At 41.6% G+C, this 24,519-nt stretch overlaps 1 protein-coding gene across 2 annotated transcripts in view; it reads right to left on the minus strand.

Moving 5' to 3' along the window:
- XDH (xanthine dehydrogenase) overlaps positions 1-24,519 on the minus strand; it is a 51,666-nt gene that overhangs the window by 12,049 nt on the left and 15,098 nt on the right. The window contains exons 7-25 of one of the 2 annotated variants that reach the window (XM_009580666.1): positions 24,174-24,242; positions 23,283-23,351; positions 22,749-22,835; positions 21,282-21,423; positions 20,400-20,492; positions 19,460-19,611; positions 18,423-18,516; positions 17,468-17,577; positions 13,491-13,675; positions 12,789-12,963; positions 12,242-12,331; positions 11,422-11,591; positions 8,751-8,874; positions 8,220-8,339; positions 6,563-6,659; positions 4,331-4,455; positions 3,462-3,595; positions 1,898-1,985; positions 1,188-1,274 (exon numbers count right to left, since the gene is read on the minus strand). In XM_009580666.1, the coding sequence (XP_009578961.1) occupies positions 1,188-1,274; positions 1,898-1,985; positions 3,462-3,595; positions 4,331-4,455; positions 6,563-6,659; positions 8,220-8,339; positions 8,751-8,874; positions 11,422-11,591; positions 12,242-12,331; positions 12,789-12,963; positions 13,491-13,675; positions 17,468-17,577; positions 18,423-18,516; positions 19,460-19,611; positions 20,400-20,492; positions 21,282-21,423; positions 22,749-22,835; positions 23,283-23,351; positions 24,174-24,176 (2,145 nt within the window). In that variant the 5' untranslated portion in view covers positions 24,177-24,242. The remainder of the gene's footprint in view (positions 1-1,187; positions 1,275-1,897; positions 1,986-3,461; positions 3,596-4,330; positions 4,456-6,562; positions 6,660-8,219; positions 8,340-8,750; positions 8,875-11,421; positions 11,592-12,241; positions 12,332-12,788; positions 12,964-13,490; positions 13,676-17,467; positions 17,578-18,422; positions 18,517-19,459; positions 19,612-20,399; positions 20,493-21,281; positions 21,424-22,748; positions 22,836-23,282; positions 23,352-24,173; positions 24,243-24,519) is intronic. The other variant, XM_009580667.1, reaches the window with a different exon arrangement.

Here is a 24,519-nt window from a genome sequence, read left to right on the forward strand (position 1 = left end):
AGCACACTTCTCTGTTGACACTTATGACCCTGGGACAGATTGAGCTTCAAAGCCCTTTGTTGGCCTTGGGCTCATGCTGAGCCAAACTGCTACTAAATGCCATTACCCACCTGGAAGAACCAGAATCTTCTTTTAATTATACCAAGTAATCTGTTACTGGAAAAGAAGTCTTGCTGACATCAAGCAGCTGGGCTATGGCAGTAAGGGTAACTACATGAAATAAAGCTTTTCAATAGCTACAACCTAAACTGCAAGATTTGAGATCTTTGTCCACTAATTGTCCAAACTGGGAAAGAGCCAGAGCTTCTTTCTGGCTTGCGTTCCCAGATTTCCCTTCCAGCAGCAGCACAGAGAGGAGATTATGCACATCCCAACCTTATTTCAACATGGAGCGCTTTCTAGTCCCCTGATTCAGACACAGTCAAAAAGACAATTCACATTGATGTACTCTCAACCAGGCCCTTAGTTTATGCAAAGACACTTGCCTGCCATTCGGCTCTGCACAGCACCAACCACATTGCTAGCATGAATATGGTAGAGAGCTCTTGCAGTTCTCTCCTAGTGAAATGGATTCATTTTTGCAGAAAATTATCAAAAACTCAGTGGACTAGAGAAAGGGAGCTAGAATAAACATGACTGATACTAGGCTATTGGGTTGGTCAATCACACGACAGAAAAGGAGAGGTTTTTACCCATCAGCACAAAAATTCTTAGAGACAAACTCAGAACTCAGGCCCATTCTTGTCCTTAGTGCTTGTGAACCCACTTAGCTTTAGCCAGTCTTTAACAAGCTTGTTGATTTAGGCACTCTGCCCTTATCTGCCTATTGACTTGGATGTTTCTTACTCCACGGAACTAGCTTTCTCCCAAGCTGGGGAACTATCAGTCGTCTTGCATTGTGCAACAAGTTTCCCATCACAGCCCTCTGTAATGCAAAGCAAACTTTCTTGACCTTTTTGCCTAATCCAAGTTATTACAGCATCAATAAGAATTATGTGGCACATGCCAAGGCAGGTCAGTTGGCTCAGAGAGCAGTTGTAGAAAAACCCCATCAAGGTTTGTTTTCAGTCATGTCAGAGAGCAGGATGTGCAAGCAATGCTGTAGACAACAACCCTCTGAAGTCAGAGCAAAAGGTTGCACACGGAAACGTCTTCCGCCTAGTTAGCCATCAGAAAATTTTACTTACACCGTAAGAGAGGTCTATAGAGTTGCCCCCATTGCAGTAGTATGACACCTCCAGACTCTTGACTTTCCCATTCTTCATGAAACCAACCTGTCAAGAGAGTCTCCTCAGTGATAGGTTTTCTACAAAATGTTCTGTTTTGTGCTTCCCTCCAAAAACTGAATGGACCTCATACAGGCAAAAGGCTGACTGTCCTCTGCTGCAGCATAGGACAAGCACAGGCAGCAACTGAGGAAGCTTCACAGTAAAGGGTCCATGTATGCATCTTAATCTTGCTCCAGAGAACTCTTCTAAAATAAGTGCTGGCCGCTTGTCACAGCCACACCTTTCTTAACAGGTTTTTGCTTTGAAAAGCAAAAGCAGTTGGATGGGGATTGAAGAGGAAAGGAAGTTAACGAAACAAACAGTAGTACAATACTGTAAACAAATGGGGAAGCATCTAAGAGCAATGTGATTGTCAACAAGGGCAAAGTCTTGGTTGCAAGGAAGTATTTATGCTGAGGTCACAAGAAGGGAACCATCCGAGCCAAAAGAACTTCTGCAGGATTTTAACAGGAAAAATGCTATAACCCAGCTGACCTGATCCATTTGCAGCAGGGAAGATCAGCAGTGAAATAACCAGAGCAGCAATGTTTTCACAGTATCTTACTACTCTCTGATGTCTCAGGTGACAACACTGAGAAAACATGCATTCATTTCATATGTATGCATACCTTGTACCTCCCCAGGAAGGGATGTCTGCCACCACTTATCAGCATGTCCTCATCTCGATCCAGCATGCACCTTACTGGGCGGCCAGTTCTGTTAAAGGATACATTTATCAGGCAAAGCCTGAAATGCACAACACAGTTCCTACAGGGCAAGACTCTCCTCTTTTTGGTGAGCATTGTCTTTCCAGAGTGGCAATGGGGAGTTAGAGATAAACTGCTTGGTTTATATATCTTCCCCTTCAGAAAATGGCAAGATTGAGTAAAAAAAACAATTAAGATCTTAGAAGCTGGGACCTGTTCGTGAAAACTCCTGCAGAGACTCTTATATTAAAAGGACGGATAGTTTCTTACAGAGACAGATGCTAATAACTGAGCAATCACTGTTTTCCAGATTATTTCTCAAAGCACTCTCTTGACTTTGCAAGAGAGAATGCCACATGAATTATATAATGATGCTAAGTAAAATACTAACTAGCCTTCAATTTGACCTTGTTTTTTATTTGCTTATTTATTATCCAAGGAGGAAAACAAGGAGGAGAGGAGGAGTTGCTCTTCATTTTCTAACAATTCTGCCTTCCCAGTGCCTCTCTTCAGATTGTAAAAATATCTAGGGAATGCCATAGATGTTATTTCATAACCTCTGGGATATAAAACAATGGTTTGGCTGGCAGAGATAAAGGAAAGAAAAAAATGCACATGTATTACTGATTAATTAAAGCAAGAAGGTGGTTTGCTCAGAACAGGAAAAATTTTAAGTACAGAAGCCTCATTTTGGCTGTTCTCTTCCAAAGGTATTTTATCAAATTGCTGCTGTGTTGCAAGATCCATCTAGCATTGCCAGCAGGCTGCATCCTTGCCTACAAGGGCAGTATTGGGAAGGGCAGTGTTATACCCAGTGCACAAATGTCATCTCAGAGGCCATGTTCACTCACAACAGAAACTTGCACAGTTAAAGATAAGTCCATATAAAAACTCCAGAAACCAGAAGCACATTTCCAATCTACGCTTCACAAATGGTTACAGTCTAGGTTCATTCCCTGAGCTTTTAGGGGTTTGAAAAGCGTGGGTTTCTGTTCAGTGGCCTGCCACCCTTCCTAGGGAAAAATCCAAAGAGAGAGTTTGCAGAAGAGCAGAGAAACAGTGGTGCAAGGCTGGTGTAGTAGAGTTTTGAGCAAGGAAGAGACTCTCATACCTCTATTATACAAAACAACAAGCATGGCTAATGCTGCATTTTGGAAGGGTTTGGGGTGAAGTGAAGGGGAGAAGCAGATAATTTGAGATACAAGAGTTTTCAGAGAGCACCAAAGGAACAGCAGAGTAAGTGGCTTTTTCCACTTTCCATTAAAAGCTGACATTCCCGCATAAGCCCCTCTGAGCAGATTCGATTCCTCCTACCAGCTAAGAGCCCATTAGACACCTTCTTTGGGAAATCCCAGGCTTGCTATAAGCTGTACAGTAACAAGACATGAAGAGTCTTGAAAGCGCTCCAGTGCAAATGGTGCTCCAGAAAGAGGCAGGCTGGGACCGTCTGCAGGGAAGAAGCCCTGTTCCCCACACTTAAACTTACTTGAAGGCTGCGACAGCCACTGCAGTTGTCAAAATAGTATTCCTAGTCTCTTTTCCTCCAAATCCTCCTCCCATTCTTTTCACTCGAACCACAACCCGATTTGCAGGGACTCCCAATGCATTAGCAGCAAACTCCTAAAGAAAAACAGAACAGCAGCACGTGTACAGAGCTGAGCTGGTGTTAAGAACTAGATACCAACACATTGCCTTTCTGCAACCATTGCAACAGTGCAAATACTTTGTTACATTGCAGGTCCTATTGGTCCTGCAATTGGATTTGATGCAGTCGGAACCAATAAACCCAGTATTTCATCTCTGAGGTGGGAAGGCACACAGTGCTTCAGCAGACAGCACCAGATTCAGGAAGAGACTGATATGAGATGAGGTTACCAAGACAGAGGTCTCATTTAGCACAGAGTTTGACATCCGTACCACTCTGTCCATTCTCCTCACTCTATTATGAGACCTTTGGACAGTCTTGTTGAGTCAGTTAACAGGCCAAAGACACCCCATAGTGCCAGTAGCCTATCTCACAAGATGACAGATTTGGTATATATAGTCAGTGTTTACACTACCTCTCTTTCTGACATGTCATTCAACAGCCATGCCTACTGACCAGCTGGCACGCTCTCCAGAAAGGGTTAAGCATGTAATCCCTGGTGACAAAGATGTGCTGCCAACAGAAAAATCTCTGTCACCTGGAAATGGATTCAGGACGGATGGATAGGACGTTAGATCTCATACCCAGCTCTAAGCCTATGTGGGTTTTTTTTATTCAAGACAAGATAGGACCAACTATAAATCAACTGTTTATCTAGTCTGAAACTGAGAAACAAATGCCTTTTAGGTAGCAGGTCAATGAGACAGTACCTGTGTCTTCATTAGGTTTTGGGTTGACACAAAGAGTTCCATCTCACCATCCTCCCCCTTTGGCACAGCCAGAGTACAGTGAGTTTCCAGGTAGAAATGCTCCTGCCCACCAAGGTACATCTCTCCTAGAAAATTGAAAGAAATGCCCCAAAGACAGGGTGTCCCTGGTGTTATAAGGCGTCTCCCATCATGTGCTGCCTGCAAGCTACTGCCCTTTTGACATGTGTTAAATGACAACCCTTTGCACTGCCCAGCACTGGATATCCCTAGCTCTAAAACTAACACTTCTGGTTTGACGGTTGGGGGAAAAAAAAAAAAACCAAACCAAAACCACAAAACCCCAAACAAACAAAACCCCAAACAAACAAAACCCCAAACAAACAAAACCCCAAACAAACAAAACCCCAAACAAACAAAACCCCAAACAAACAAAACCCCAAACAAACAAAACCCCAAACAAACAAAACCCCAAACAAACAAAACCCCAAACCACCAGACACGCCCCCCCTCCACTTTCTAGAAATCTTCAGTCCAAAACACAAGTGGCTGGCATTTCAAAAATAAGCCTGCACACCATGCCATTGACACAGCATCCCTTAAGATGCAGTGTTTGGTGCCTTTCAGACTGCCCTGACAACACCACTGAGATGAAGGATAAAAATAAATCAAGTATAGTCTAGCTGAGCAGATCAAATACAAGGTATTACAGATTTTGAAACGGGAACAAAAATATAAACCCAAAATACCTTAAGAAGATCTAACTGGGAATCAACTCTCTGTCACTGCATGTGGCTCCTTCCCAGGACATCTTACCTGGCAGTGCTGGGGGTACAATTTCCAGTCATGCTACACACTATTAAATGTCAGAATCAACCTCCTTTCTCAGTCATGGCCCTGGTCTATTCAGCTGCCATGAAAATTAATATTCAGAGCAGTTCTCAAAATCCTGTTCCTCTCCTCCTTTTATTCAATTCAGCAACAACAAAATAGCTGCCTTCATTAGGTACATCAGCGGGAAATGCACATCTGCATGAGACAACGCCTACTCTGGTACGTAGCAGGGGCCTTTCTCTTGTCTCCTTGAGGGGGTTGGCCTGGCATTCACACAGTACTGCAGCCTTTTAAATAACCTATTCTTCTAGCTCAGAACAATTTCTGCCTTGCCTGGCACAGTGTTTTCATTTTGTATAGTATGGTACACTATAAGAAACAGTTAACAACAGCTTATGACACCTTTGAAGTGCCAGTGCCAATCGCTGACTGCAGAGGAAAGTCTCAGCAATGCATACCAAAATACAACAAATGACAGACCTGGAAACGGGTGTTTCAGTTAAATAACTCCCTCCTTCCCCCACAGGAAGGTAAGGGGGGGATGCTTCTCTGTGATCTTTGAGAAAAATCCCTTCACACCAGGCTTTGTGTGTAACTGATTTAACTTCCCTTTCAGATGTGTAAGGGGGATGTAACACCCACTTATCGATAAATACATAGTTCTCCAAAGGTCTGATGTTTGAGAGTCTTCCTCTCAGGAGCTATTGATCAGTGATACATACCCCAAGCCATGACATGGGTCTGACAGAGTATTCCAGTTCACAGCTCTGGCACTCTCCCCTCCTAACTCATAGAGGTTTTAAACAGTTGTTGATAATTGCTATGTTTACCCATGTCTCTACAACCTGCTTGGCAGCCTCCAACTAAATGAAACCAAGAAGCACACCAAAAAAACACCATCCTCAAAGACAGACCAACAATCAATGTTGAGAAAATGTTACAGGGCAGTGGCATGTTCTTCGTGATACCTACAGCCAGCAAGGTTGGTGAACCAGGTTTTCAGATTTATTTTCATAAAATACCAGGTTAAAGGAAATTGGCTGCCTATAAGATTCAGACCAGACTATGTCTGGACAGGGAAAAGCTCCTATATGGATACATTTCAGGAAAAAAAAAAATCACTTTGTAGAATATTTGCTTAAGAAAAATGTGTCCTTACATTGGAAGAGAGTGTTTACAGGGGCATAGCTTGGAGCATCCAAGTCTGTTTGAAACTGAAATTAAACCTTTCACAAGCTATTTGTATATAAAGTTAGTTGAAACTTAATATGAAATTAATTTAGCCCCGCAAGCCTTACTTTCATGAGCTCAGTATCATATGCATAAAAAGGAGGCTGATAGCTTGACTTCTTTTGTCACAAACTATCCTATTTTAAAAGAAGTATTAATGCTTATTCTCACCTTCCAAAATGTGATCAGATTCTTCAAATCCTTTCTTCACATCTCCCTTATTAATCCTCTTTTTAGTCTTAAGAAAGGATTGTTTCTCAATAGCTTCCTAGGAAACACAATGAAATTTTTGTAGAAGCAGAGTGAAAACAAAGCTTCCTCTGACTGAAGAAAAAATATCCAAGATAAAAAGGACAAGAACTTATCAGACATTAACTATGGTAATAGCCAAGTGACTTGACTTAAAGCAGTACAAAATAATTTTTGGCAACACAGCAATTTCACAATAAACACCATAATTGGACAATCTTAGATTGCTTCTTGTGACCTATTTTACATTACGGACCCAGAACCTCAAGGTCTGTAGCCACCAGAGCTATGACTTACAACTTACGTTAACTATTGTCTGTGGCCCAGAAGGGGAGGGGAAAGGAAAAGAAAAAAAAAAAAAGAGAAAAAGAAAAGAGAGAGAAGGAGAAAACTAAATCTCCCAGACGGCATGAGAACTTCTGCAGAAATAGTTCATTTCTGAGCTAATACACAATAATCTTTCTTGGGGAAGTTTTACAAACGCATTTCACTTTTGCCAAAACTGAAGTTTTCCATAACGAAAAAAAAAAAAACCAACCCACAGAATGATCAAACAATAACAAAAAATCAGTACATTTTTGGCTCCACTCTCATCTTCCCTGGTTGAATAAACAACTAGAAGCCTCAGAAAAGGAAAAGTTCTCACATGTTGTTTGTGAAACCCACAAATCATACAAACAAACCAAAACCTCTGTCCACAGATGACAGTACCAATGTCTGTAATAGACAATGCACAGACTTTTTGTATTTGCATGAATACAATTCACATTACAAAACACATGGTATGAAATACTGACCATTAAAAAAAATTAATTAGAATCCCATGGTTCTAATTTCTCCCCAATAAGACTTCATACATTTTTCTCATTTCTAGATGTGAATGCTGTATTAGATATTATCATTTGCTTTTACTGTCACATAAGGAAATCTTGTCTACAAGCCTTCTAGTAAAAAAAAAAAAAAGGCATGAAATTATCACAAATTGTTGACATTAATTTCTTCAGCTTTGAGAAAAGCCACTTAAGGGCTGTGTCCATACAGTCAGTGGAAATGTTCACAGTGGAGAGTGAACTCCTGAAAATTAATTTCATCAGCTTAGAAACTAGACAAGTGGTCTGCAGAAATCTCAGAGAAGCAGTGCGGTGACAGAGCTAGAAGAGACGTTTTCACACCCTATTACTGAGTGTTACAAATCAGAGAATGAAGAATGAATGAATACCAATGAAACCAGCAGGGTCATACCAGAGAACATTGAAAGCAAGCACCTGTGGGTAAGAATGTAACTGACAGTAACCTTGTTAATTTAAACAGGTTTGTGCTGAACACAATATATCTACCAGAGTTTATTTGTTTTAGCTTTAAATAATACAAGAACAAGTTAATATACTCCAAATCAGTACCATATCAAAGATGTGCCCTCTTTATATTTAAATATACAAATTATTCCTTCTATCCATATCCTGCTGCACCTACAAAGACTAACAAAACGTGTGGCTAAATAACCACATATGAGAATAGAAGTTAACTAGACATCAGGGGGTCCCAAGCTAACTGCAGAAGCAGATCTGAGCCATCTTACCTGAATTGTGACAATAGGTTTGAGCTCTTCATACTTAATCTTCACAGCTTTAGCCGCTCTTCTGGAATGTTCTTGTGTGTCTGCAAGAACTGCACCGATGATATGACCAACACAAGTGACCTACAGGCAAGATTAGGACCCACCATCATTTGGTGTGTATATATGCAGTAACTGGGAGGCTCATGATAATTCTCTTCATCTATTCCTTTTGTGCAATTTTTCATCTGTTTGTTCAGACCGGTCTATTTAAAACCAGTCAAGGGAAATGACCACAAACAACTTTGGACAGTAACTGACTGAGCGAGTCCGTCCCAGTGGCCTGCAGCTTAGAGGAGAATAGTGCAGATAACACAGCGGAGAGGGGCACAGGATAAAGGGACTCAGGCCTTATTGAATTTGGCACCAAGATTTCTATTGATTCCAGTGCAGTTAGGATTTATCTCTGTACAAGGTAGAGGACTTCACTGGACAATATGAGAAATCTTATTTCCTGAGCAGTGTGATTGAAAAAGGCTGTTTTTAATCACATACCACATCCTCAGCAAAGACAGTCTCATCATTAGCGACACCAGTGATGTTACTGCCAGGAACATCCTTGGCGGAGACAAAACACACAAACCCAGGAACACTCTGGGCTTCAGATGCATCTACAGAACTAAAGAAAGAAAGGAGGAGGGGCAGCATTATTATTTCTCATTTTTCTTTTTGTCAGCGCTTATGAGATACCAATACATTTTCAGGCCTGATTCCCTGAAGTCTGGCTATGCAAAAGAGGAGGAGTTTGTCACATGAATATCATGTGACACCAAGGCAGAAAGGGCAACATATTAGACTAAAGTCATTTGGGATCTATATGATAATCTGAATCCTGACTGTGACTCTGATCACCTGTCTGCTTCTTTGGACTATACTGTATCATACATCTTTTCCCTAAGACATATCTGGACTTGATCCAATCGCCACATGTTCTAAAGATCCCTTGACACCCTTTGCCAAAGACAGATTGGTGTTAGTGATGGTATGCCTCCACTGTCTTCTTAGCTGCCATGTTTCTGCGAGGGCAAGATTCCTCCCTGTCTATTGATAAACATGAAATTTTACCGCAGACACATATCATCTACCATGGTCTCTAGAGAGAAAAATGTGGCTGTGAGTCAGGGAGAAGTTGTTGAGTATCCATCACAAGGAAGCTGCAGGGTTTTTTAAAAGGATGCAAAAGAAATGACGCTCCAAAAGACAAAAAGCTTCATGAAAGGTATTCTTTGGTAATCAGCAAAAGAGGTATCTAACCAAAATGCTTGTCTGTTTGAATGATATACAGATTTAAAACTAAGTGACAAGCAGGACAGAAAGTAAGTAGAAAAATGCAATATAATTTAATTTTTATATGGAGCACTTCATAAAAAATGTATTATAAAAGACTTTCATGCTCCTTTTGCAATATTTTGTACATTGGCTATGTAATTGGCTTGCTTACAAGGGAACTGTTGCGAATAGAAAAGCTGTGGCTTTGTTTCTGCTAACTGAATGATTTATTGTCTTCTGTAAATTGCTGCAATTTTTTCAGCATGCTTGTTTAGATTCCTGAAACTCTGATACAAACTGTGCCTGAAAGTAGCTGTTTATGCATCCCAGTGAGCTACAGACTTTTTAAAAAAGACATTAAATGTATGAATGAACTTTCCCACGTGAACTGTTAGACAGCAGGAACTGAAGACAATGCTATTTTTCTTTGGAAAGTTCACTTTCCCGTGCTTCTGCAGCAATGCCTCAGAAACAATCCCCTGACAGTTTCCCTTAGTTAGAAATACAGAAGCAGATGATTTCTAATTTACACTTGGTGGTCAAAATCGGACTCGGGTGAAGTGGAGATTTTCAGGGCCAATATTTTAACCAACAAAATCATAGGCTGAGATACTTCTGTAACCTGATGAAATATTCTACTACTTCCTTCACAAAACAATACAGGCTCACAGCTTGAAATGTGAGTGCATAACGCAAATGCAAGAGAATGTGTACAGCAGTCTCTAGAAAATGCTGCATATTGTGGTCACAGGCATAGATCTGATGCTTTCTCTATTGCCCCATCTGCACTGGTAGTAGTAACAATGCTTACGCGTTTGCAGCACTCATCAATGATCACGTTGAAATACCTAACATTTAACTATGGTGACAAAGTAATTTCTTTCATAACCTGGGAGTCGACTACCACATCTGTGCATCCATGACCACCATGCTGCCCATCCCATGTTAGACCACTGTGGGAAACCTCTGGACAGGAAGCCTAAATAGGCAGGAAGTATTGCCTAAAGAACAAACAGCACATCACAAGGCTATTGTGGACAACACAAGGCAATGTAACGCAGAGTGTCCCACATCAAAGCAGTTGAGGGCAGATGAGAGCCTGCAGAGCCACCACACTATAAGCACACTTAGGGATTGTGGGGGGCAGTCAGTCCCGCAATATAACAGCATTAGAACTCATATAAGAATGTAGATGGCATTACCTGCCAGGATAGGCCTTTTAGAGTTGTTTAGTCACTACTGTTATAAATTATGCATCAGTCATGCCCTGCATGGACAAGATGTTTTCAGAGACAGCTGCACGTCCAAATACTGACCTATCCAGCTTGCTACAGCCAAGCACAAACAGGTCTACATGTAATAGCTAAAGCTAACTCACATACGACTGTTATGGAGGGGGCTTGATCATAGTCAGTGCAAGGCAAAACCAGAAGACAGTACACACACAGCTGACTCACCAGCAGGAGTGCTGTGGCGGAACTGCATGTTACAACTTAAATTTTCAGGCAGATAAGAAAGAGCATGTTCAAACTGCATGCTCTGGTTAGTGATTAAAATGACATCTCCTCAGACATTGTGGTGCTCTTCCACCCTGCTCCTTTTTAATCCTGCATGCTTGAGTATAAGAGAGGGACATGCAAGAGGGTTGCCTAAGGCTGCGGACTTTGTGCTTCAGCAAAGCTCCGAGTTTGGTGTTAATTCCGTCATATTCCCACTGACGCAGACTTGCCAGGCAGCTGTAACACATACAGCTCGCCTCCATGTAACAATGTGCAATGAACTGGAGTTTCCACTAACACAAAAACCTTTCCCTCACACGCAACTTGACAGGTCAATGTTTTCTAAGCCACCAAGCATTGGATGCTTCCAACAACTGAAACTCAGAAGCAACACTTACAGGATCTTAGCGTGGGCTTTGGTGCTGGTCACCAGCGTTAGATACAGCTCATTCTCATAGTGAGGGATGTCATCGCAGTAAACAGCTTCTCCACATGCTTGTTTGGCTGCTGAAACATGCATCAAAGGCCGGCCCACCATATCTTCAACTGCCTGCCCCCTGGGCACTTCCTGGAGTAAAACACGTGACTGACTACTACTGCTCATATTGCAGGGGACAGAAGCATTGATGGGAGAGCAAAAGACATTGAGACATTCTAGTGAGATGGGGAATGGGATGGGGGCTCAGTCCTGAGGGAAAGGAAGGTAAACAAGATGGAGTGGCTACACAGAGGGGGCTGTAGAGAATGAAGTGAAAGGGATTCGGTTTTTGAAACTGCTATGGAAGAGAAGGGTTTCATGTGACAGCTTGCATAAAAGGTTCAAGTTCTCAAGCTAGCTTCTACTCTCAAAGCTGAAGAGAACAGGTCATTAATGGAGAAATAATGAAGAAGATATATCCTGAATCTGAAGCCTGAGAGATGCAAAAAAAGGCAGGCTGTAACTGGGGAAAGCAGAACAGTAATTTCAGTTTGGATATGGAACTGGGTGCAGGAGGAAAGTGCTACCCACAGCGATTTTTAAGAAACTGTACATGTCAGCAACAGTCTTGGGCAATGACAGGAAAAAACATTGTATCCTAAAGCAAGGAAGGGACTGAGACCCAAATACAAGCCTCAGGAATGGCATTATTGCCCATACTCAGGGATACAACAAGGTAAGAGGCACAGTTTCAGCTACAGAAAAGCCCGGGTCTACGTCATGCAGGTACTGCTACTTACTTGGAAGAGCTGGGCATTTGCAATGGGATCTTTGTGAAACAGCTCTGTAGCACTGATGTAGTTCAAGGGGACGGGCTCACACAGATTGTTCTGCCAGAGACATATTAAAGAACAATCATCTTCCCTGCCAGTCCCTTTTTCATGTTCCCCAGTAGCCCAGGATATTCTCCATTTTCCACCCTCCAGTGAAGATAATTCATGTTTTACTGGGTGAAAGGCAAACAGGGCTCAGGCTCTGTGCAAAGAACAGCCACAGACCCACGAGAGCAGTTGTAATGCAACAAAGGGGAGAAGTCCAGGAATCCTCCTGTGAACCCACAGATCAGCATCCTTCCACAGCAAGGTGGGGATGCCACAAGGAAGCAAGTGGGAAGACACACTAGTCACTGTCATGCAGGTAAGGAGTAAGAGTAGCTCTGGCAGCTATTGCAACATGGACTTTGTTATCAGGTACAACTTTGCTTGAATCTGAACCCTCCCCATGCCTTCCCCACCAAGACAGCACATACAGGTCCTCCTTCCCCAAATCTTCCCTAGCAGCACTCACAGTGCCGTTGTGGTTCTTGCTCAGTTTCTGAAGGACTGTCAGGTAGAACTTGAAGAAGAAGCTGAGCGTGAGCGTGCGTCGGAAATCCACCATCCCACCAGGCGCAGAAGGAGACAGATCCATCTCACCCGCCAGTAAGCGACAGGCATCCTGCAGCAGCTTCTCATTCCAGTCTCTGCAAGGGAACAAAGGTGACACAGAGCCCTTGCTCAGCCCTAAATATCACCAGGGCAGACTAACTCTTCTGACATGGCAGCCTCACAAGCTCTCAAGCAACAGCCACCTGTTCTATCTCTGTTTATAGTATATGTGTCAGCTTTGCTCCCCTCTTGGGCTCATGTCATCTTTTCTAAAGATGTGGCAAAGCTATTAAATGATAAGAGCACAGATTTCTCAGTCCAGTTTGAAAGAAAATCAGTTTTGTAGGTCATGCCCACATCTAGCTTCTGCCTACTTCAACACATCAGTGAATTTAGCAAGGATATGGCTCTCTGAATAAGGACTGACATGGATCTTTGAGGGTAAGGAGACTGGAGGAAGCAAGGCATCACACAAAACGCAGACTGCTGCAGAAGTGTAGCTACACTTCCTCCCCTTTCTCCTTCTGTGTACTATCAGAGAGGATTTGGGGTATTTGAACTGCTCCTGTAAAAATCAGCACCGTTCCATTAGACAGCCTTTCTATCACAGAAAAATTCCTACCTGCCAGTGAGCTCCTGGCAAGTTTTTAGCGCCAGGACTGTTGTAGGAGCCATTCCTCCGTAGCTTAGTTTTATCTCCTCCACTCGGCTAGTGCCATCTTGGAACAGGACTCTCATCCCACAGGTCACAATAGCAATGTCATCCTCCCGACGGGAAGCCTGCTTGAAAGCTGAGAAGTATTCACCCTAGAAGACAGAAAAATATTTCTTTATTCTCTACCTTGGCATGCTTTGGAGTATAAATATGGACAAGCTGTTAACCTATCTCTACATGGATGAGCTACTCCAGGGAACTGTATCTGGTTGATTCATCTTGCAGGGCCAAGCAGGACATGTTTGTTCAGGCAGCGTTCTATATTTTCACATGATTCTAATGTATTAGATCAGTGGTTATTAGCCAACCTAGGACTGTGTGGGAAACGAGCTTTGACAGAGATCTGCTTGTAGCTGTCACATTTTTTTGGAATCTTGAGAGGAAGAACCAGGACAGACTATTTGTACATAAACAAGCTTACAGTTCCTCAGCAACTTTTTATTTCTCCCAGGCTGCTAAGCTGAAAGCCTAATCAGTAAAACTCATCTCCTAAACCCTTTCCCTTCGGAAGTCTTTGAACTCTGCAAAAACTGAAATCAATAATCACAAATGTCTCACAGTTCTAAAATAGACCAGACTAATATATTTCAAGACAATTTCAATCTGTTACTGCAAATACAGTTCTCATCTCATTTATCCTGAATCCTCTGCTGGTTTCCAGAGAGCGAGGAAATTCTTTTAAATGCACCAGCAATTACAACTCACAAAACTCAGCAGCTCTCCTATGAAGAGTGGCAGTACATATGAGATTAACACTCTACCAGCATACACTGAGTGATGGTGTCACCCTGGAGTCACAGTACAGTCAGTTTTTCCCCTTGCCTGTCTTGCAGGTTATGACAAATTGGTGTTCAGGCATCCTGCAGATTAAGAGAGGAATCAGATCCGATGTCTTTGAACAGCCCTTCTGGAGAGTTTTCTGCCAAGTTTCTTCTCTAATAGCTTAGCCAAGTGACTCTGCAGAGCACAGCAGTCTGTTCCATTAATTATTTCTAATCAGAAGTGGACAGCAATTCTTTCATTATCATAAAGAACAATTCCTCTATTGTTGGCAATGAGAACAGTTTCACAAGAGGCCCCCTTTGTGCATCGAGAACTTGCTACTGGAGATATAACTGAAGGGTGTGTTTCATTTCCTGAATTCAAGTAATTAGTGGGCAGCCAGCAGATAATAGCAGAGGAGCATCAATAGCATCCTCCCAACGCGGACATTCTGCCACTCTTCTTGTTAAACCAATTAGCTTCCAAAGAGGAGGAAAAGCAGCCTCTTCTCTTAGTGCACACTTCAGAGAAGATTTCCAATAACGTGACTGCAACAAGAGGGCAATATTTGCCTTCATTCCTCACAAGACACCTTAGTTTTTTTGGTACAGAGTCCTGTGGGAGAAAAGGCACTCACTATTTTTCCTCATTAGAAGTGTAGGTAAGGTAACCATCACATCAGCTGCCCATGTCTGCCCTACGTCTTGGTAAACAGCAGAGCATGTCCCCTCCAAACTATCACAGTGAAAATTTCCTGGTGTTAGTTATTCTCACAGGAAAACCAAGCAACCCTTACTCTTAAGGGCTGCATATTAGGGACCTAGATTAGTCTCCCCTCTCCCCTTCTGGACAAGCTGCAACACCAGGTAGGAGCACATTAAGAAATCCAGAGACTCTAAAAGGTTCATAGGCAATATTGACAATTGCAAAAACATTGTTTCCATGTCAATTTTTTCAGCCCACCACCATGGAATATAGAGATCAATAATGGATGAATGTTGGAGGATACTAATTTAAAGGATGAAGTAAGACTTCATGACTGCTTTCTGTCTCTTCAGCAGGGCAAAAATTGTGATACTATGAGCCTATGATGGCAATACCGAGCAAACAGTAGGTTAAGATTGTTTTCCAAAGATAGAAATACATAGGCACTGTGTTGTCAGTCTTTTTCTATTCGAAAACCAGTAAATGTCTATGTGATACAGAATATTATTATCATAAAAATTAAGTAACAGTGACAAATGTGATAGAGAGATATATTCAAGGGAAAGCACATGAAAAACTGATGGTCACTTGCGTAATAACGCAAGTGGTGCATAACACTTGTGAACATTATCTGGAACAAAAGGAATGTTTTTACAGTCCAGAAGAGAAAGAGGGTTGTTAAATAAAGGAAATGTCCGGTTCTAGGAATGCCTTATAATATACAAAAAGCTAAGCAGTTTTCTTTTCTGGAATCCGTTTATATTTTATCTTTAACCCAGTGAGTTGTTTCCTTTTCTAAATACTGTCTTTGCTCAGCTGCAATCCCCTTACAAGTATAGACTCAAAAATCTTTATTCCCTGAATATCTTAAATACTGACACACAAACTAGCAGGAGAAAAAGGTGTTACCTCCTCTCCCCTAACAGTCTCTCTGTGATAAAGCCTACTTTGAGCTCAGTCCCCCTACAGTAACACTGAATCATGTAAACTGCTAAACTACTTTAGTCTAATTCTTTCTGTTGTTTGGCCAGTCTTTCCCTTGGTGTGACAAGTCACATCAATGCAAGAGGTAACATCAGTTTTAAACAAACATAAACCAAAAAATTCGATCTAGCTGTGTGCTGACACAGCCCTGCTTCCAGTTGTGAGGAAATCACAGTTCCAGAAGACTTTGCCTGCCACATGCCAGCACCTTCAGACATCCGCTGAAGAACTTTGGTCTCCCTGAATTCATGTTTGTGAGCAAAGATCAGGCAAGAAACCTTGAAGTAGAGTTCAAAAGTTGTTTTAGTTTTTCAGATCAATGAGCTGCATATAACCTAGGGATGAAGCCATGAAGCCATTGCCCTGCTGGTAAACATTTGTTTGTTTTGTGAAATTGCCATATGACTGTCGTATGGATGGAGGAATATGGTGTTTTCCATTGACTACATCAAGCGTGTTTCTCATTTTGGCAAAAAGCGATGTTTCCTGCAATTATCACAAGATCAAAGAAGAATCCCTCAGAAATAGATGGAAAACCACCATAAATAAAATAGCTATATTCCCTTAATAGTTAGATACAAAAATTAGAGAGGATAGACAAAGGATTTATTGGTTCTATCCCATAATATGATGGCATTTCAAGTAAATCAGTGTTTCCCATTTATAACGAAAATGTGTCACAACTGAATCCTTGCATCTTATAACTTGTAGCCTCAAGCCCTAAAAAGGTAAATACCTTCACAGCTGATGTTCTCAGCCCTAAAGGGAAAAAAAGAGAGTTTTACCTCTTAGACACTCTGAATCAGTTATGGTTCATGCTGCTACAGAAGAGAAGTGTTCATTGTTCTATTCGAAGGAAATTTTGCAGGTTCATTTGAAGTTGCAAGTCCACGTTGCCAAAATGCCCTAATAATCAGTCCTTGTGGTTTCAGTCTTGCAAGGCAAGGATGCAGAAACTGAACTTCCCTCTTATCCCCTTTTCCCCTTTCTTTTCCCATTTCAGTTCACAGAAATGAAGCACGAACCTCGGGAACATTACCTTCACTTTACTTTAGGAACTGCTAGCATCTTTGCTGTACTATTTTGCAAACAGAACTTAGACCTCTGGGAACACCACTTTGCCAACACCACTTTCATCATTACTGAATGCACTCAAAAAGCTCCAGACAATAAAGTGAAATTTATATTTCTTGCACTAGAAAACTTCTTGGGCTTACTGTACTTTATCATAGAGCCCAGCTCCCCTTGCTTGTCAAAAAAGAGTATGTTGTTAGATTTTCACCAAGTAATTTACTTGCTTCCTGGTCCACTTGGGACTACATAAGCATTTGGAGGTCAGTCTCCAAGGGAAAAAAGTGCCTAACATTGAAAATAACACTCAAATAACAGCATTTTAGCTCCACGGACATTGAAGTCTTATCCCACAAGCTTACCTTCTTGCTGTAGGGTATTTCAACAGAGAGGAGTATTTCTTCAGGCTTAACTATTGTCTTTCTGTATCCGGTGAAAAACTTCTCATCCATCGTGATAGTCCTTTTACCCTCTGTAGAGCAAGGAGAGATCAATGGCGGATGAATGAATAACTTAGATGAAGAATGGCAATAGTATGTGTGAAAGAGCCTTCAATCTACACAAATCGCTCTTGATATGGTATCAGTTTTCAGTTTTCCACCCTCTTTCACCAAATCAGGAAGGATTTTCTCAGATTTACTTTGGTCTTTATGGAATCTATGACAGCTTCTGCCTACATACGAAGTTTTATTTGCACAGGAACTGATCAAAGAGACCTCCCTCCTTCTTTATCTAATTAAAGCTGAGCCTCCAGGTGAAGCAGTTTCCAACATCCCAATGTAATTCCCTCTTTCCCCTTTCCTTAGCCTGCACACAAACCAGTACAAGAGAAAGTTACTGATCAGACAGTCTGCTTACTTCAAGGATCCTATTTCAAAAAAATTCTTCCTAAGAGCAAATACAAATTGAGACACTTGGTTTTCTTCATAGAAAAACAAAACAAAACAAGTTTCAATCTTTATCTGAAAAATCCACAAGGATCAAAGTATGATAGTGACAGAAACAACTTCATGCCTATTGCTTTTCATGAATAGACATCTTCAACCAGCTCTTCACAAAGACGTGTCTGTAAGTACATACACAGTACCAGAGATTCATTCCGGTACAGAAGTTCAAAATTCTTTAGGAAGGCAACCTTAGGCCTAGCCTTAGGACTTCAGCCTTAAAAAGAGCAAAACCCCTGAAGACTCATACTAAGCCTATTTTACGTAATGTTAACTTCCACTTTCAAGTTCTGACCTGACCTAACAATCCATGACAGAGGACTGTTGACTATCCCACTCCCCTCAGTGCCACAAGGAAATGTAAGTAACTTACCATTTGATACCAGAGTCAGTTTGCTTCCACTTGCCATTAACACAGGATTTAAGTCAGAAATTGGGCTTGCTGTCATTATGTTCCCACCAAGAGCCTAGAGTGATAATATACTCATCGGATAAATACTTAAAAACCTGAAAATACAGCCATAGCATCTTGTAATCCTGCATTACTCCATACACAGTGCACTAGAGGTTAGCTCTGCTTGAGTTCGTTTTGATAAGTTCTTTTTGCTCACTCAGCAATTTTAGGCCTTTAATGAAGTGGGAAAATGTAAAACCCATGAAATCAGTTGCTGTCCCAGTTAATACTAACGTTTGCCTGAAACAGTTTTAGGAACAGTCTTTGGGTAATGCATCAAAACTACCTTATGCTCAAACCACATATGCCCAACAATGCCAAAATTCAATCACTGTAGCTGCAAGGGAAGATCCATGAAAGTATAGAGCATCTTTTCAGTAACATTCAGGAACTCAAGTTTTTTGTCTGCAATACAAATGTGTTTGTACAAATGGCACAGTATCTTGTGGAACAAAATTTTGTGTTTGGTAGGTTGGTTCATCTGCTTGCTTGATTTTTTTTTTATTTTAGTATACCCAGTTTGAACACACCGAACCCACTTCCTCTAAAAATTTGCCAGATCTGATGCATTAACACTATGACTACCACAGTTGTGCTGGCAAAAATCTACACACCTGCTTCTCTGAAGTTTGTCCAGCATTTTAAATACAGTTTTGTTAAATTAGTCAAATCTCACTACAGTTTGCCCCACTTATCCTGATAACAGCAATGGAAGACCTGGACAACTGCCATGTTTCCCTTGCTTGCTAAATCTGTGATATCAGTGTAGCACAGACACCAGCTGAGACACATGTTGCTATCGGTTCCTGGGGTTGGTTTATGTGTACTAGCTTCTTTGCCTAGGTTTGCAAATGTTCTCGCGTGAGAAGCACAAGGCACACCAATATTGCATGAGGCAGGCCAGCTCCTCAGACTGAGCTTTCAAGTGAAGTCCCTGATGCTCCTGAGTCACTTACAGCAACATTCCTGATCTGTGGCCCTGCAAACCACCGCAGCTGTTCAAGGACAGCCTGGAAGACCTCTGTTTTGTAAGGAGGAAGATCTGCCACTGCTTTTCTCAGCACCTCCTCTACTGAGCTCAGGGTACAGGCAGCGCCAAAGGTGACCCCTGTATACAAACAAATAAAAGAATTGTTGTTCTCCCAAACGTCAAGGTACAGAAGGGTGGTTATAATTGTGTCTACAAAGCTTAGATGCCACTGAGTTTAATTAGACAGCAGGGTTTAGAGAAGACATTCAGTCATACTAGACTATTTTGCATGCACTGAATGTAAACATCACATCCTCAGAACAAAATTCACCTTTAAATCACAGCTTATGGTGGTACTGCCTCTCACACGACAGTAACACACCGCCCTTTTGCCTGAGTGTATTACGAACGATATTGCCTTCCTATAGGTATTAGTTTGTCTTTGGGAAGTGAATTCCAACTCCTCTCCAGTTTCCACACGTTAAACATGCTACCAGGCATTGAGCCACATGTGCTACATTGTCCTAATTACTTCTAACTATTTGTAAAGTTGACCTGTTTCCACCACGAAGATAAATGCAATACTTCGCTTAGTCACTTAGACTGTCAAATCTAGCATCTTTCCCCCAGTTACTAATTTTAAAATCTTTCTAAACAAAAAGATTGCCCACTGAAACCCATTATTAACCCAGTTAATATACATAAAACACCATGCATCAAACAGATATGTCTAATACACCGTCTAGTGAAAGCCCTCTTTGATTCTCAAATTATTTTTACGTATCACTCACTAGGTTCCCTGCATGGGAGAGGCACTAATGCATATAGAAAGCAGTTTTTAATTTGGGGATTTTCCTTCATATCCTCTTTATTATTCCGTGGAGTCCCCACTCACTTCACAGGCATTCTGTCTCTTTTTTGCTCACCTGTTTCAGTGTGCTGAACAGCGTTCATTTCAGAGATCCATGCTGGTGCTATTATCACTGGATACAACATGTTCTTTAACCTCATCTCAATACCTTAAGGAAAAGTAAGACTCCTTCAGTTACACAGAGGTGACAGAGAGCCTCAGTTAACTATTTCCCAATGAAATGGGAGCAGGCCTATTAAACAGTCAGTTCATTGACCATCTGTTACGCAGATTATATAAGGTCACAGCGATACCAAACTAAAAGCTGTTTTCCACTAATACCAGAATTCTCACGGGAAGTTTTAGAGACTCTTTTCTAGGCTTACAATAACCTTAAATACACTGTTTAGTATTTGTGCAACCTGGCTATTGTACATAATCCTTCAGGAAAGAACAATGAATACAACGAACCATACAAAGTTTGGGGATTGTCTCCTGAACCAATCGCTCAGGGTAACAGAATTACTAAATACGTCTGAACTGTCCTCCTCAGCACTTATGTTCACAAAAGTATATATTTTGAGAGGAAAAACAGTAAGATTTCAAGTCTTGAGAGTTTACTCACTGAAAAATCTTCCAAAATGCAGGTTTCACAACCGAATTCATTTGATTATGAGGACATTTTATGCTGTGCCACTCCCCTCTTCTCAAAATTCCACAAAACTAGCACAAAAGCTCAGAGGTCTTTTTTTCGCCCGACACAGCAAAGAACAAGGAAAAACATTCACTGTGAGATTAATCTACCTGAGAAGAAAATTTGTTCCTACATACAACCTGAAGATTAAACAGCCATTTAATAGCAATGGCATGAAGGAGGTTTACATTTGCACTGTTCTCACAAAATACTCCATGGAAAGTTTTCCAGCTGCTCATAATGAGCATCAGCTCTTCCTCCTACCCACTTCCGTGTTCCCCACAACGAGCTTGGCATTGGGGTACTGGGATTTGAGAGCCACCAATTCCTTGAGAGTTGTAGGCTGGATCCACATCACACGCTCGCCTTTGAAACACAGCTGTTTCTGCTGTTCGTTACTCCGAGTCTGTAAAAATGAATTCAGATAGAGCTCAGACCCTACATCAAGCCAAGAATCCCTGCTCACATGCTGCCTATGCCTATGCCAGGCCAGGCTCCATCTCAGTCAAATTACTGACAGGTGGCTGTGATATCCACACTGTTGTTGGCAGTTAGCCATTCCCCATCCTTCTGCTAGCAGTGACGAGAGTCTTTTTCATGCTGACAAAAGTTTTCCCTTCCTGATATTGCCAGGTGCATCCTGCTGCCACATCTCCCTAGCAAGATCTCTGCCAGCAAGCTCCATGTGACCAAAGTTCTGGCAGATGCCTCTGGCTTCAGCCATCTTAGAAGTGAGGGTTTTCCATTCTCATCTCACTGCAAAAATGTCAGTCTTTAGCACTGCTGAAGTTGAGTTATCAGCTGTAAGGCCAGATTCTGGTTCCTTTTTTAATTCCTTAATTCCTTCATTCAGTGACTGAAAAAAACAGACTAACGTGGCTGCCTCCCAGCAACGTCAGATCAACCCTTAGGCAGGAGAATGTCTTAGAGAAGAAACAGAGGGGACCTATCTCAAGCTAAATATATATTATGCTACGATCTGTGAGAACCTACTCATGCTGTAGCTCATGACACATTTAGGCTGGGTGCAGCAGCAGAAGTAATGATTGAATTTCAGTTGTTTGTTAAACGAGAAGGAAGCTGTAAACATGCCATGTGCTGGACTAGATTCCTGTCTGGGACACATTTGCTTAGGGGAAAACTACCCCAAAAAAGACAGGAATGAAACATGGAAAGAAACTAATCTTACCTAACTTTTGATGTCAGTGTGAGCCAGCCAACTTCTACTCCTGCTACACTGAGTGGGGAGAAATTGGAGCTTTCGGGAAGTCATCTGATTGAAACATATATTCAGCTAAATCCCATAGCTCCTACTTCTCTTCCTACACTATAAAGGGAGCACAGGGCAATTAGCTCAGATACGGCTGTATTTAATGTAGAAGTTCACATCTGACCTAGTAAATTTAAATCTAGATGTCAGCAACTGTTCCACCCCTGGATAGGCAATGACTGGAAAGGAAGGGAACCAGAGCAGGCATGTATGGTGAGAAACGGAGAGGAAAGCCAGCCAGCTGGGGCAGGCACTTGGCCTGCATATCTTTTAAGCCACGCTGGCTTAAAAGCCTTCCCTTTTATAAAACAGGGAAGCGTTCATGCCCATGCATCTTCTTTTATCAGCAGCCATTTTTTGCACTGCCATGTCCTCAGGGCAGAGACACTGCAGACACTCAAACCCCATGCAGAACAATGAAACCAATGAACCACATACTATTTCTTTTTGAATGAACTTACCATTAACTCTGGTGGGAAGATTGGCTCCTGTGTAGGGTCCAATGGCTGGAACTCAGAAGAATTGAACAGGCTGGAGGACATCATTGCCTATGACAGAGAAAATGCAAATGGCTGGGTGTCAGAGGAGAAAGCTATCCACATACAACCCTAACTCATTCCTCTTTCCAGTCAATTAGTATTTCATGGAGCAAAGAATGGCAAACAGCAAAAAGATGCCACCTGATCCAGCATTTCAGCTTCTTTAGTCATATTTTTCGGATCACAATGCATGTCTGGTCAGAAACCTGAACCTGAACCCTGAACACACTAACAGGTTTTTGCCAATCAAAAGTGACATCACTTTCATTGGCATGTTAAATTACATCAAAGCTACCTTTTCTAAGTCAAGACCAGCATAAAATATAAATTAGTCTAAGCTGCTTTGCATAAATACAACTAAATTAAAAGCATTGGGTTTTGGCACAGAACAAGCCAGAGCTAAGGCTTCAAAACATCAGAAACAGAGAAAAAACTAATAGTTGAGAGGCACCTTACCACATTGTCTTCTTTTCCGTTCATGCAGCAGCCTGGACCATTGGCTTTTCCTCCACAGCAGCCCCCATTCTGAAGAAGAAACAAGCACACTTCAGCTATTCTACACAAAGTCAGAACACTCTAACTTTTACAAGATATATTCCTTCCCTTTTATCAACCCCTGGATCGCAGAAATTTTCAGTAACATTTTTCATTAATAAACTACTTGGACAAAAGAACTCCAAGGGGTCTTAACTGCTGGAGTATTCCACGCAACACTGGATGCTTCCTAACAAAGAATCCACAGGAATTCACTGGAATTTCCTGGCAAAGAATTTCATTATATTCTCTCTTTCCTAAATTCATTTTATACTAACACTACCTCATGCCCTAATTCCTTGTTTTCATCCCTCCATTGTTTGTACCTCAACCGGTACATAAAATGCAATTAACTTTTTTCCTCCAGATATTCCAAATGGTTCCAATTGTACAATTTATTGGAATGGTGATTAAATTACTTCATTCATCATTGGACTGCAAAGTTTGGGAAAGATCATACTGGGTAATTAACTGGTTTTTATATCTGTTTTCACAGAAAGATGGATTGCTTCAATACACCAGAAGCTGGTAACACATTGCTTACAGTTGTCACCATGCTATTTCACAGAAGTGTTGCACCTCACAGATTCAGAAGGAACGGATCTAGCTCACTATTGTAAAACCTGTGCCATGATGGCTAGTCATGCTAACCAGGACATATGCAGTCGCAGTGTCTTCCAAAAGACAGACATTCAAACCAGCTCAGACAGCTCTGAATATCTGCACCACAGTAGAGCCAGAGAGGTGACTAATACATCAAAACTCTAATACCATATTGCAAATTGAGGTTATGGCTTTTAAAATTCAGCTTACCATGCTATTTTCCCTCTCACTACGACAGCATCCAGTGCCATTCGCTACTCTGCCACAGCAATTCAAGTCCTGTGGGGACAAAAACTGCTCTGAGAAAAATGTGCAGATTCCAAGGAAATTAGTAGACTTCATTCCGTTTTGAGAGAAATTGATCCCACATTTATTATATCCAAAGCAGAAATGGGAGATGGAAGGTGCCAAGCAAGTAGGTGTTTCCCTTGCCAATGGAAGGCAGCATCCTGCAGTGTGATGGCTAGGTCATGTCCAGCCTACTGATAGACCTCTTGTTCTGGTTTAGAACTACTCTGACCATTCAGCCAGTATCTCTGGTCCAGCTGGAGCTGTG

Source organism: Fulmarus glacialis, unplaced genomic scaffold, assembly GCF_000690835.1.
Source record: "Fulmarus glacialis isolate BGI_N327 unplaced genomic scaffold, ASM69083v1 scaffold14336, whole genome shotgun sequence".
NCBI lineage: Eukaryota > Metazoa > Chordata > Aves > Procellariiformes > Procellariidae > Fulmarus > Fulmarus glacialis.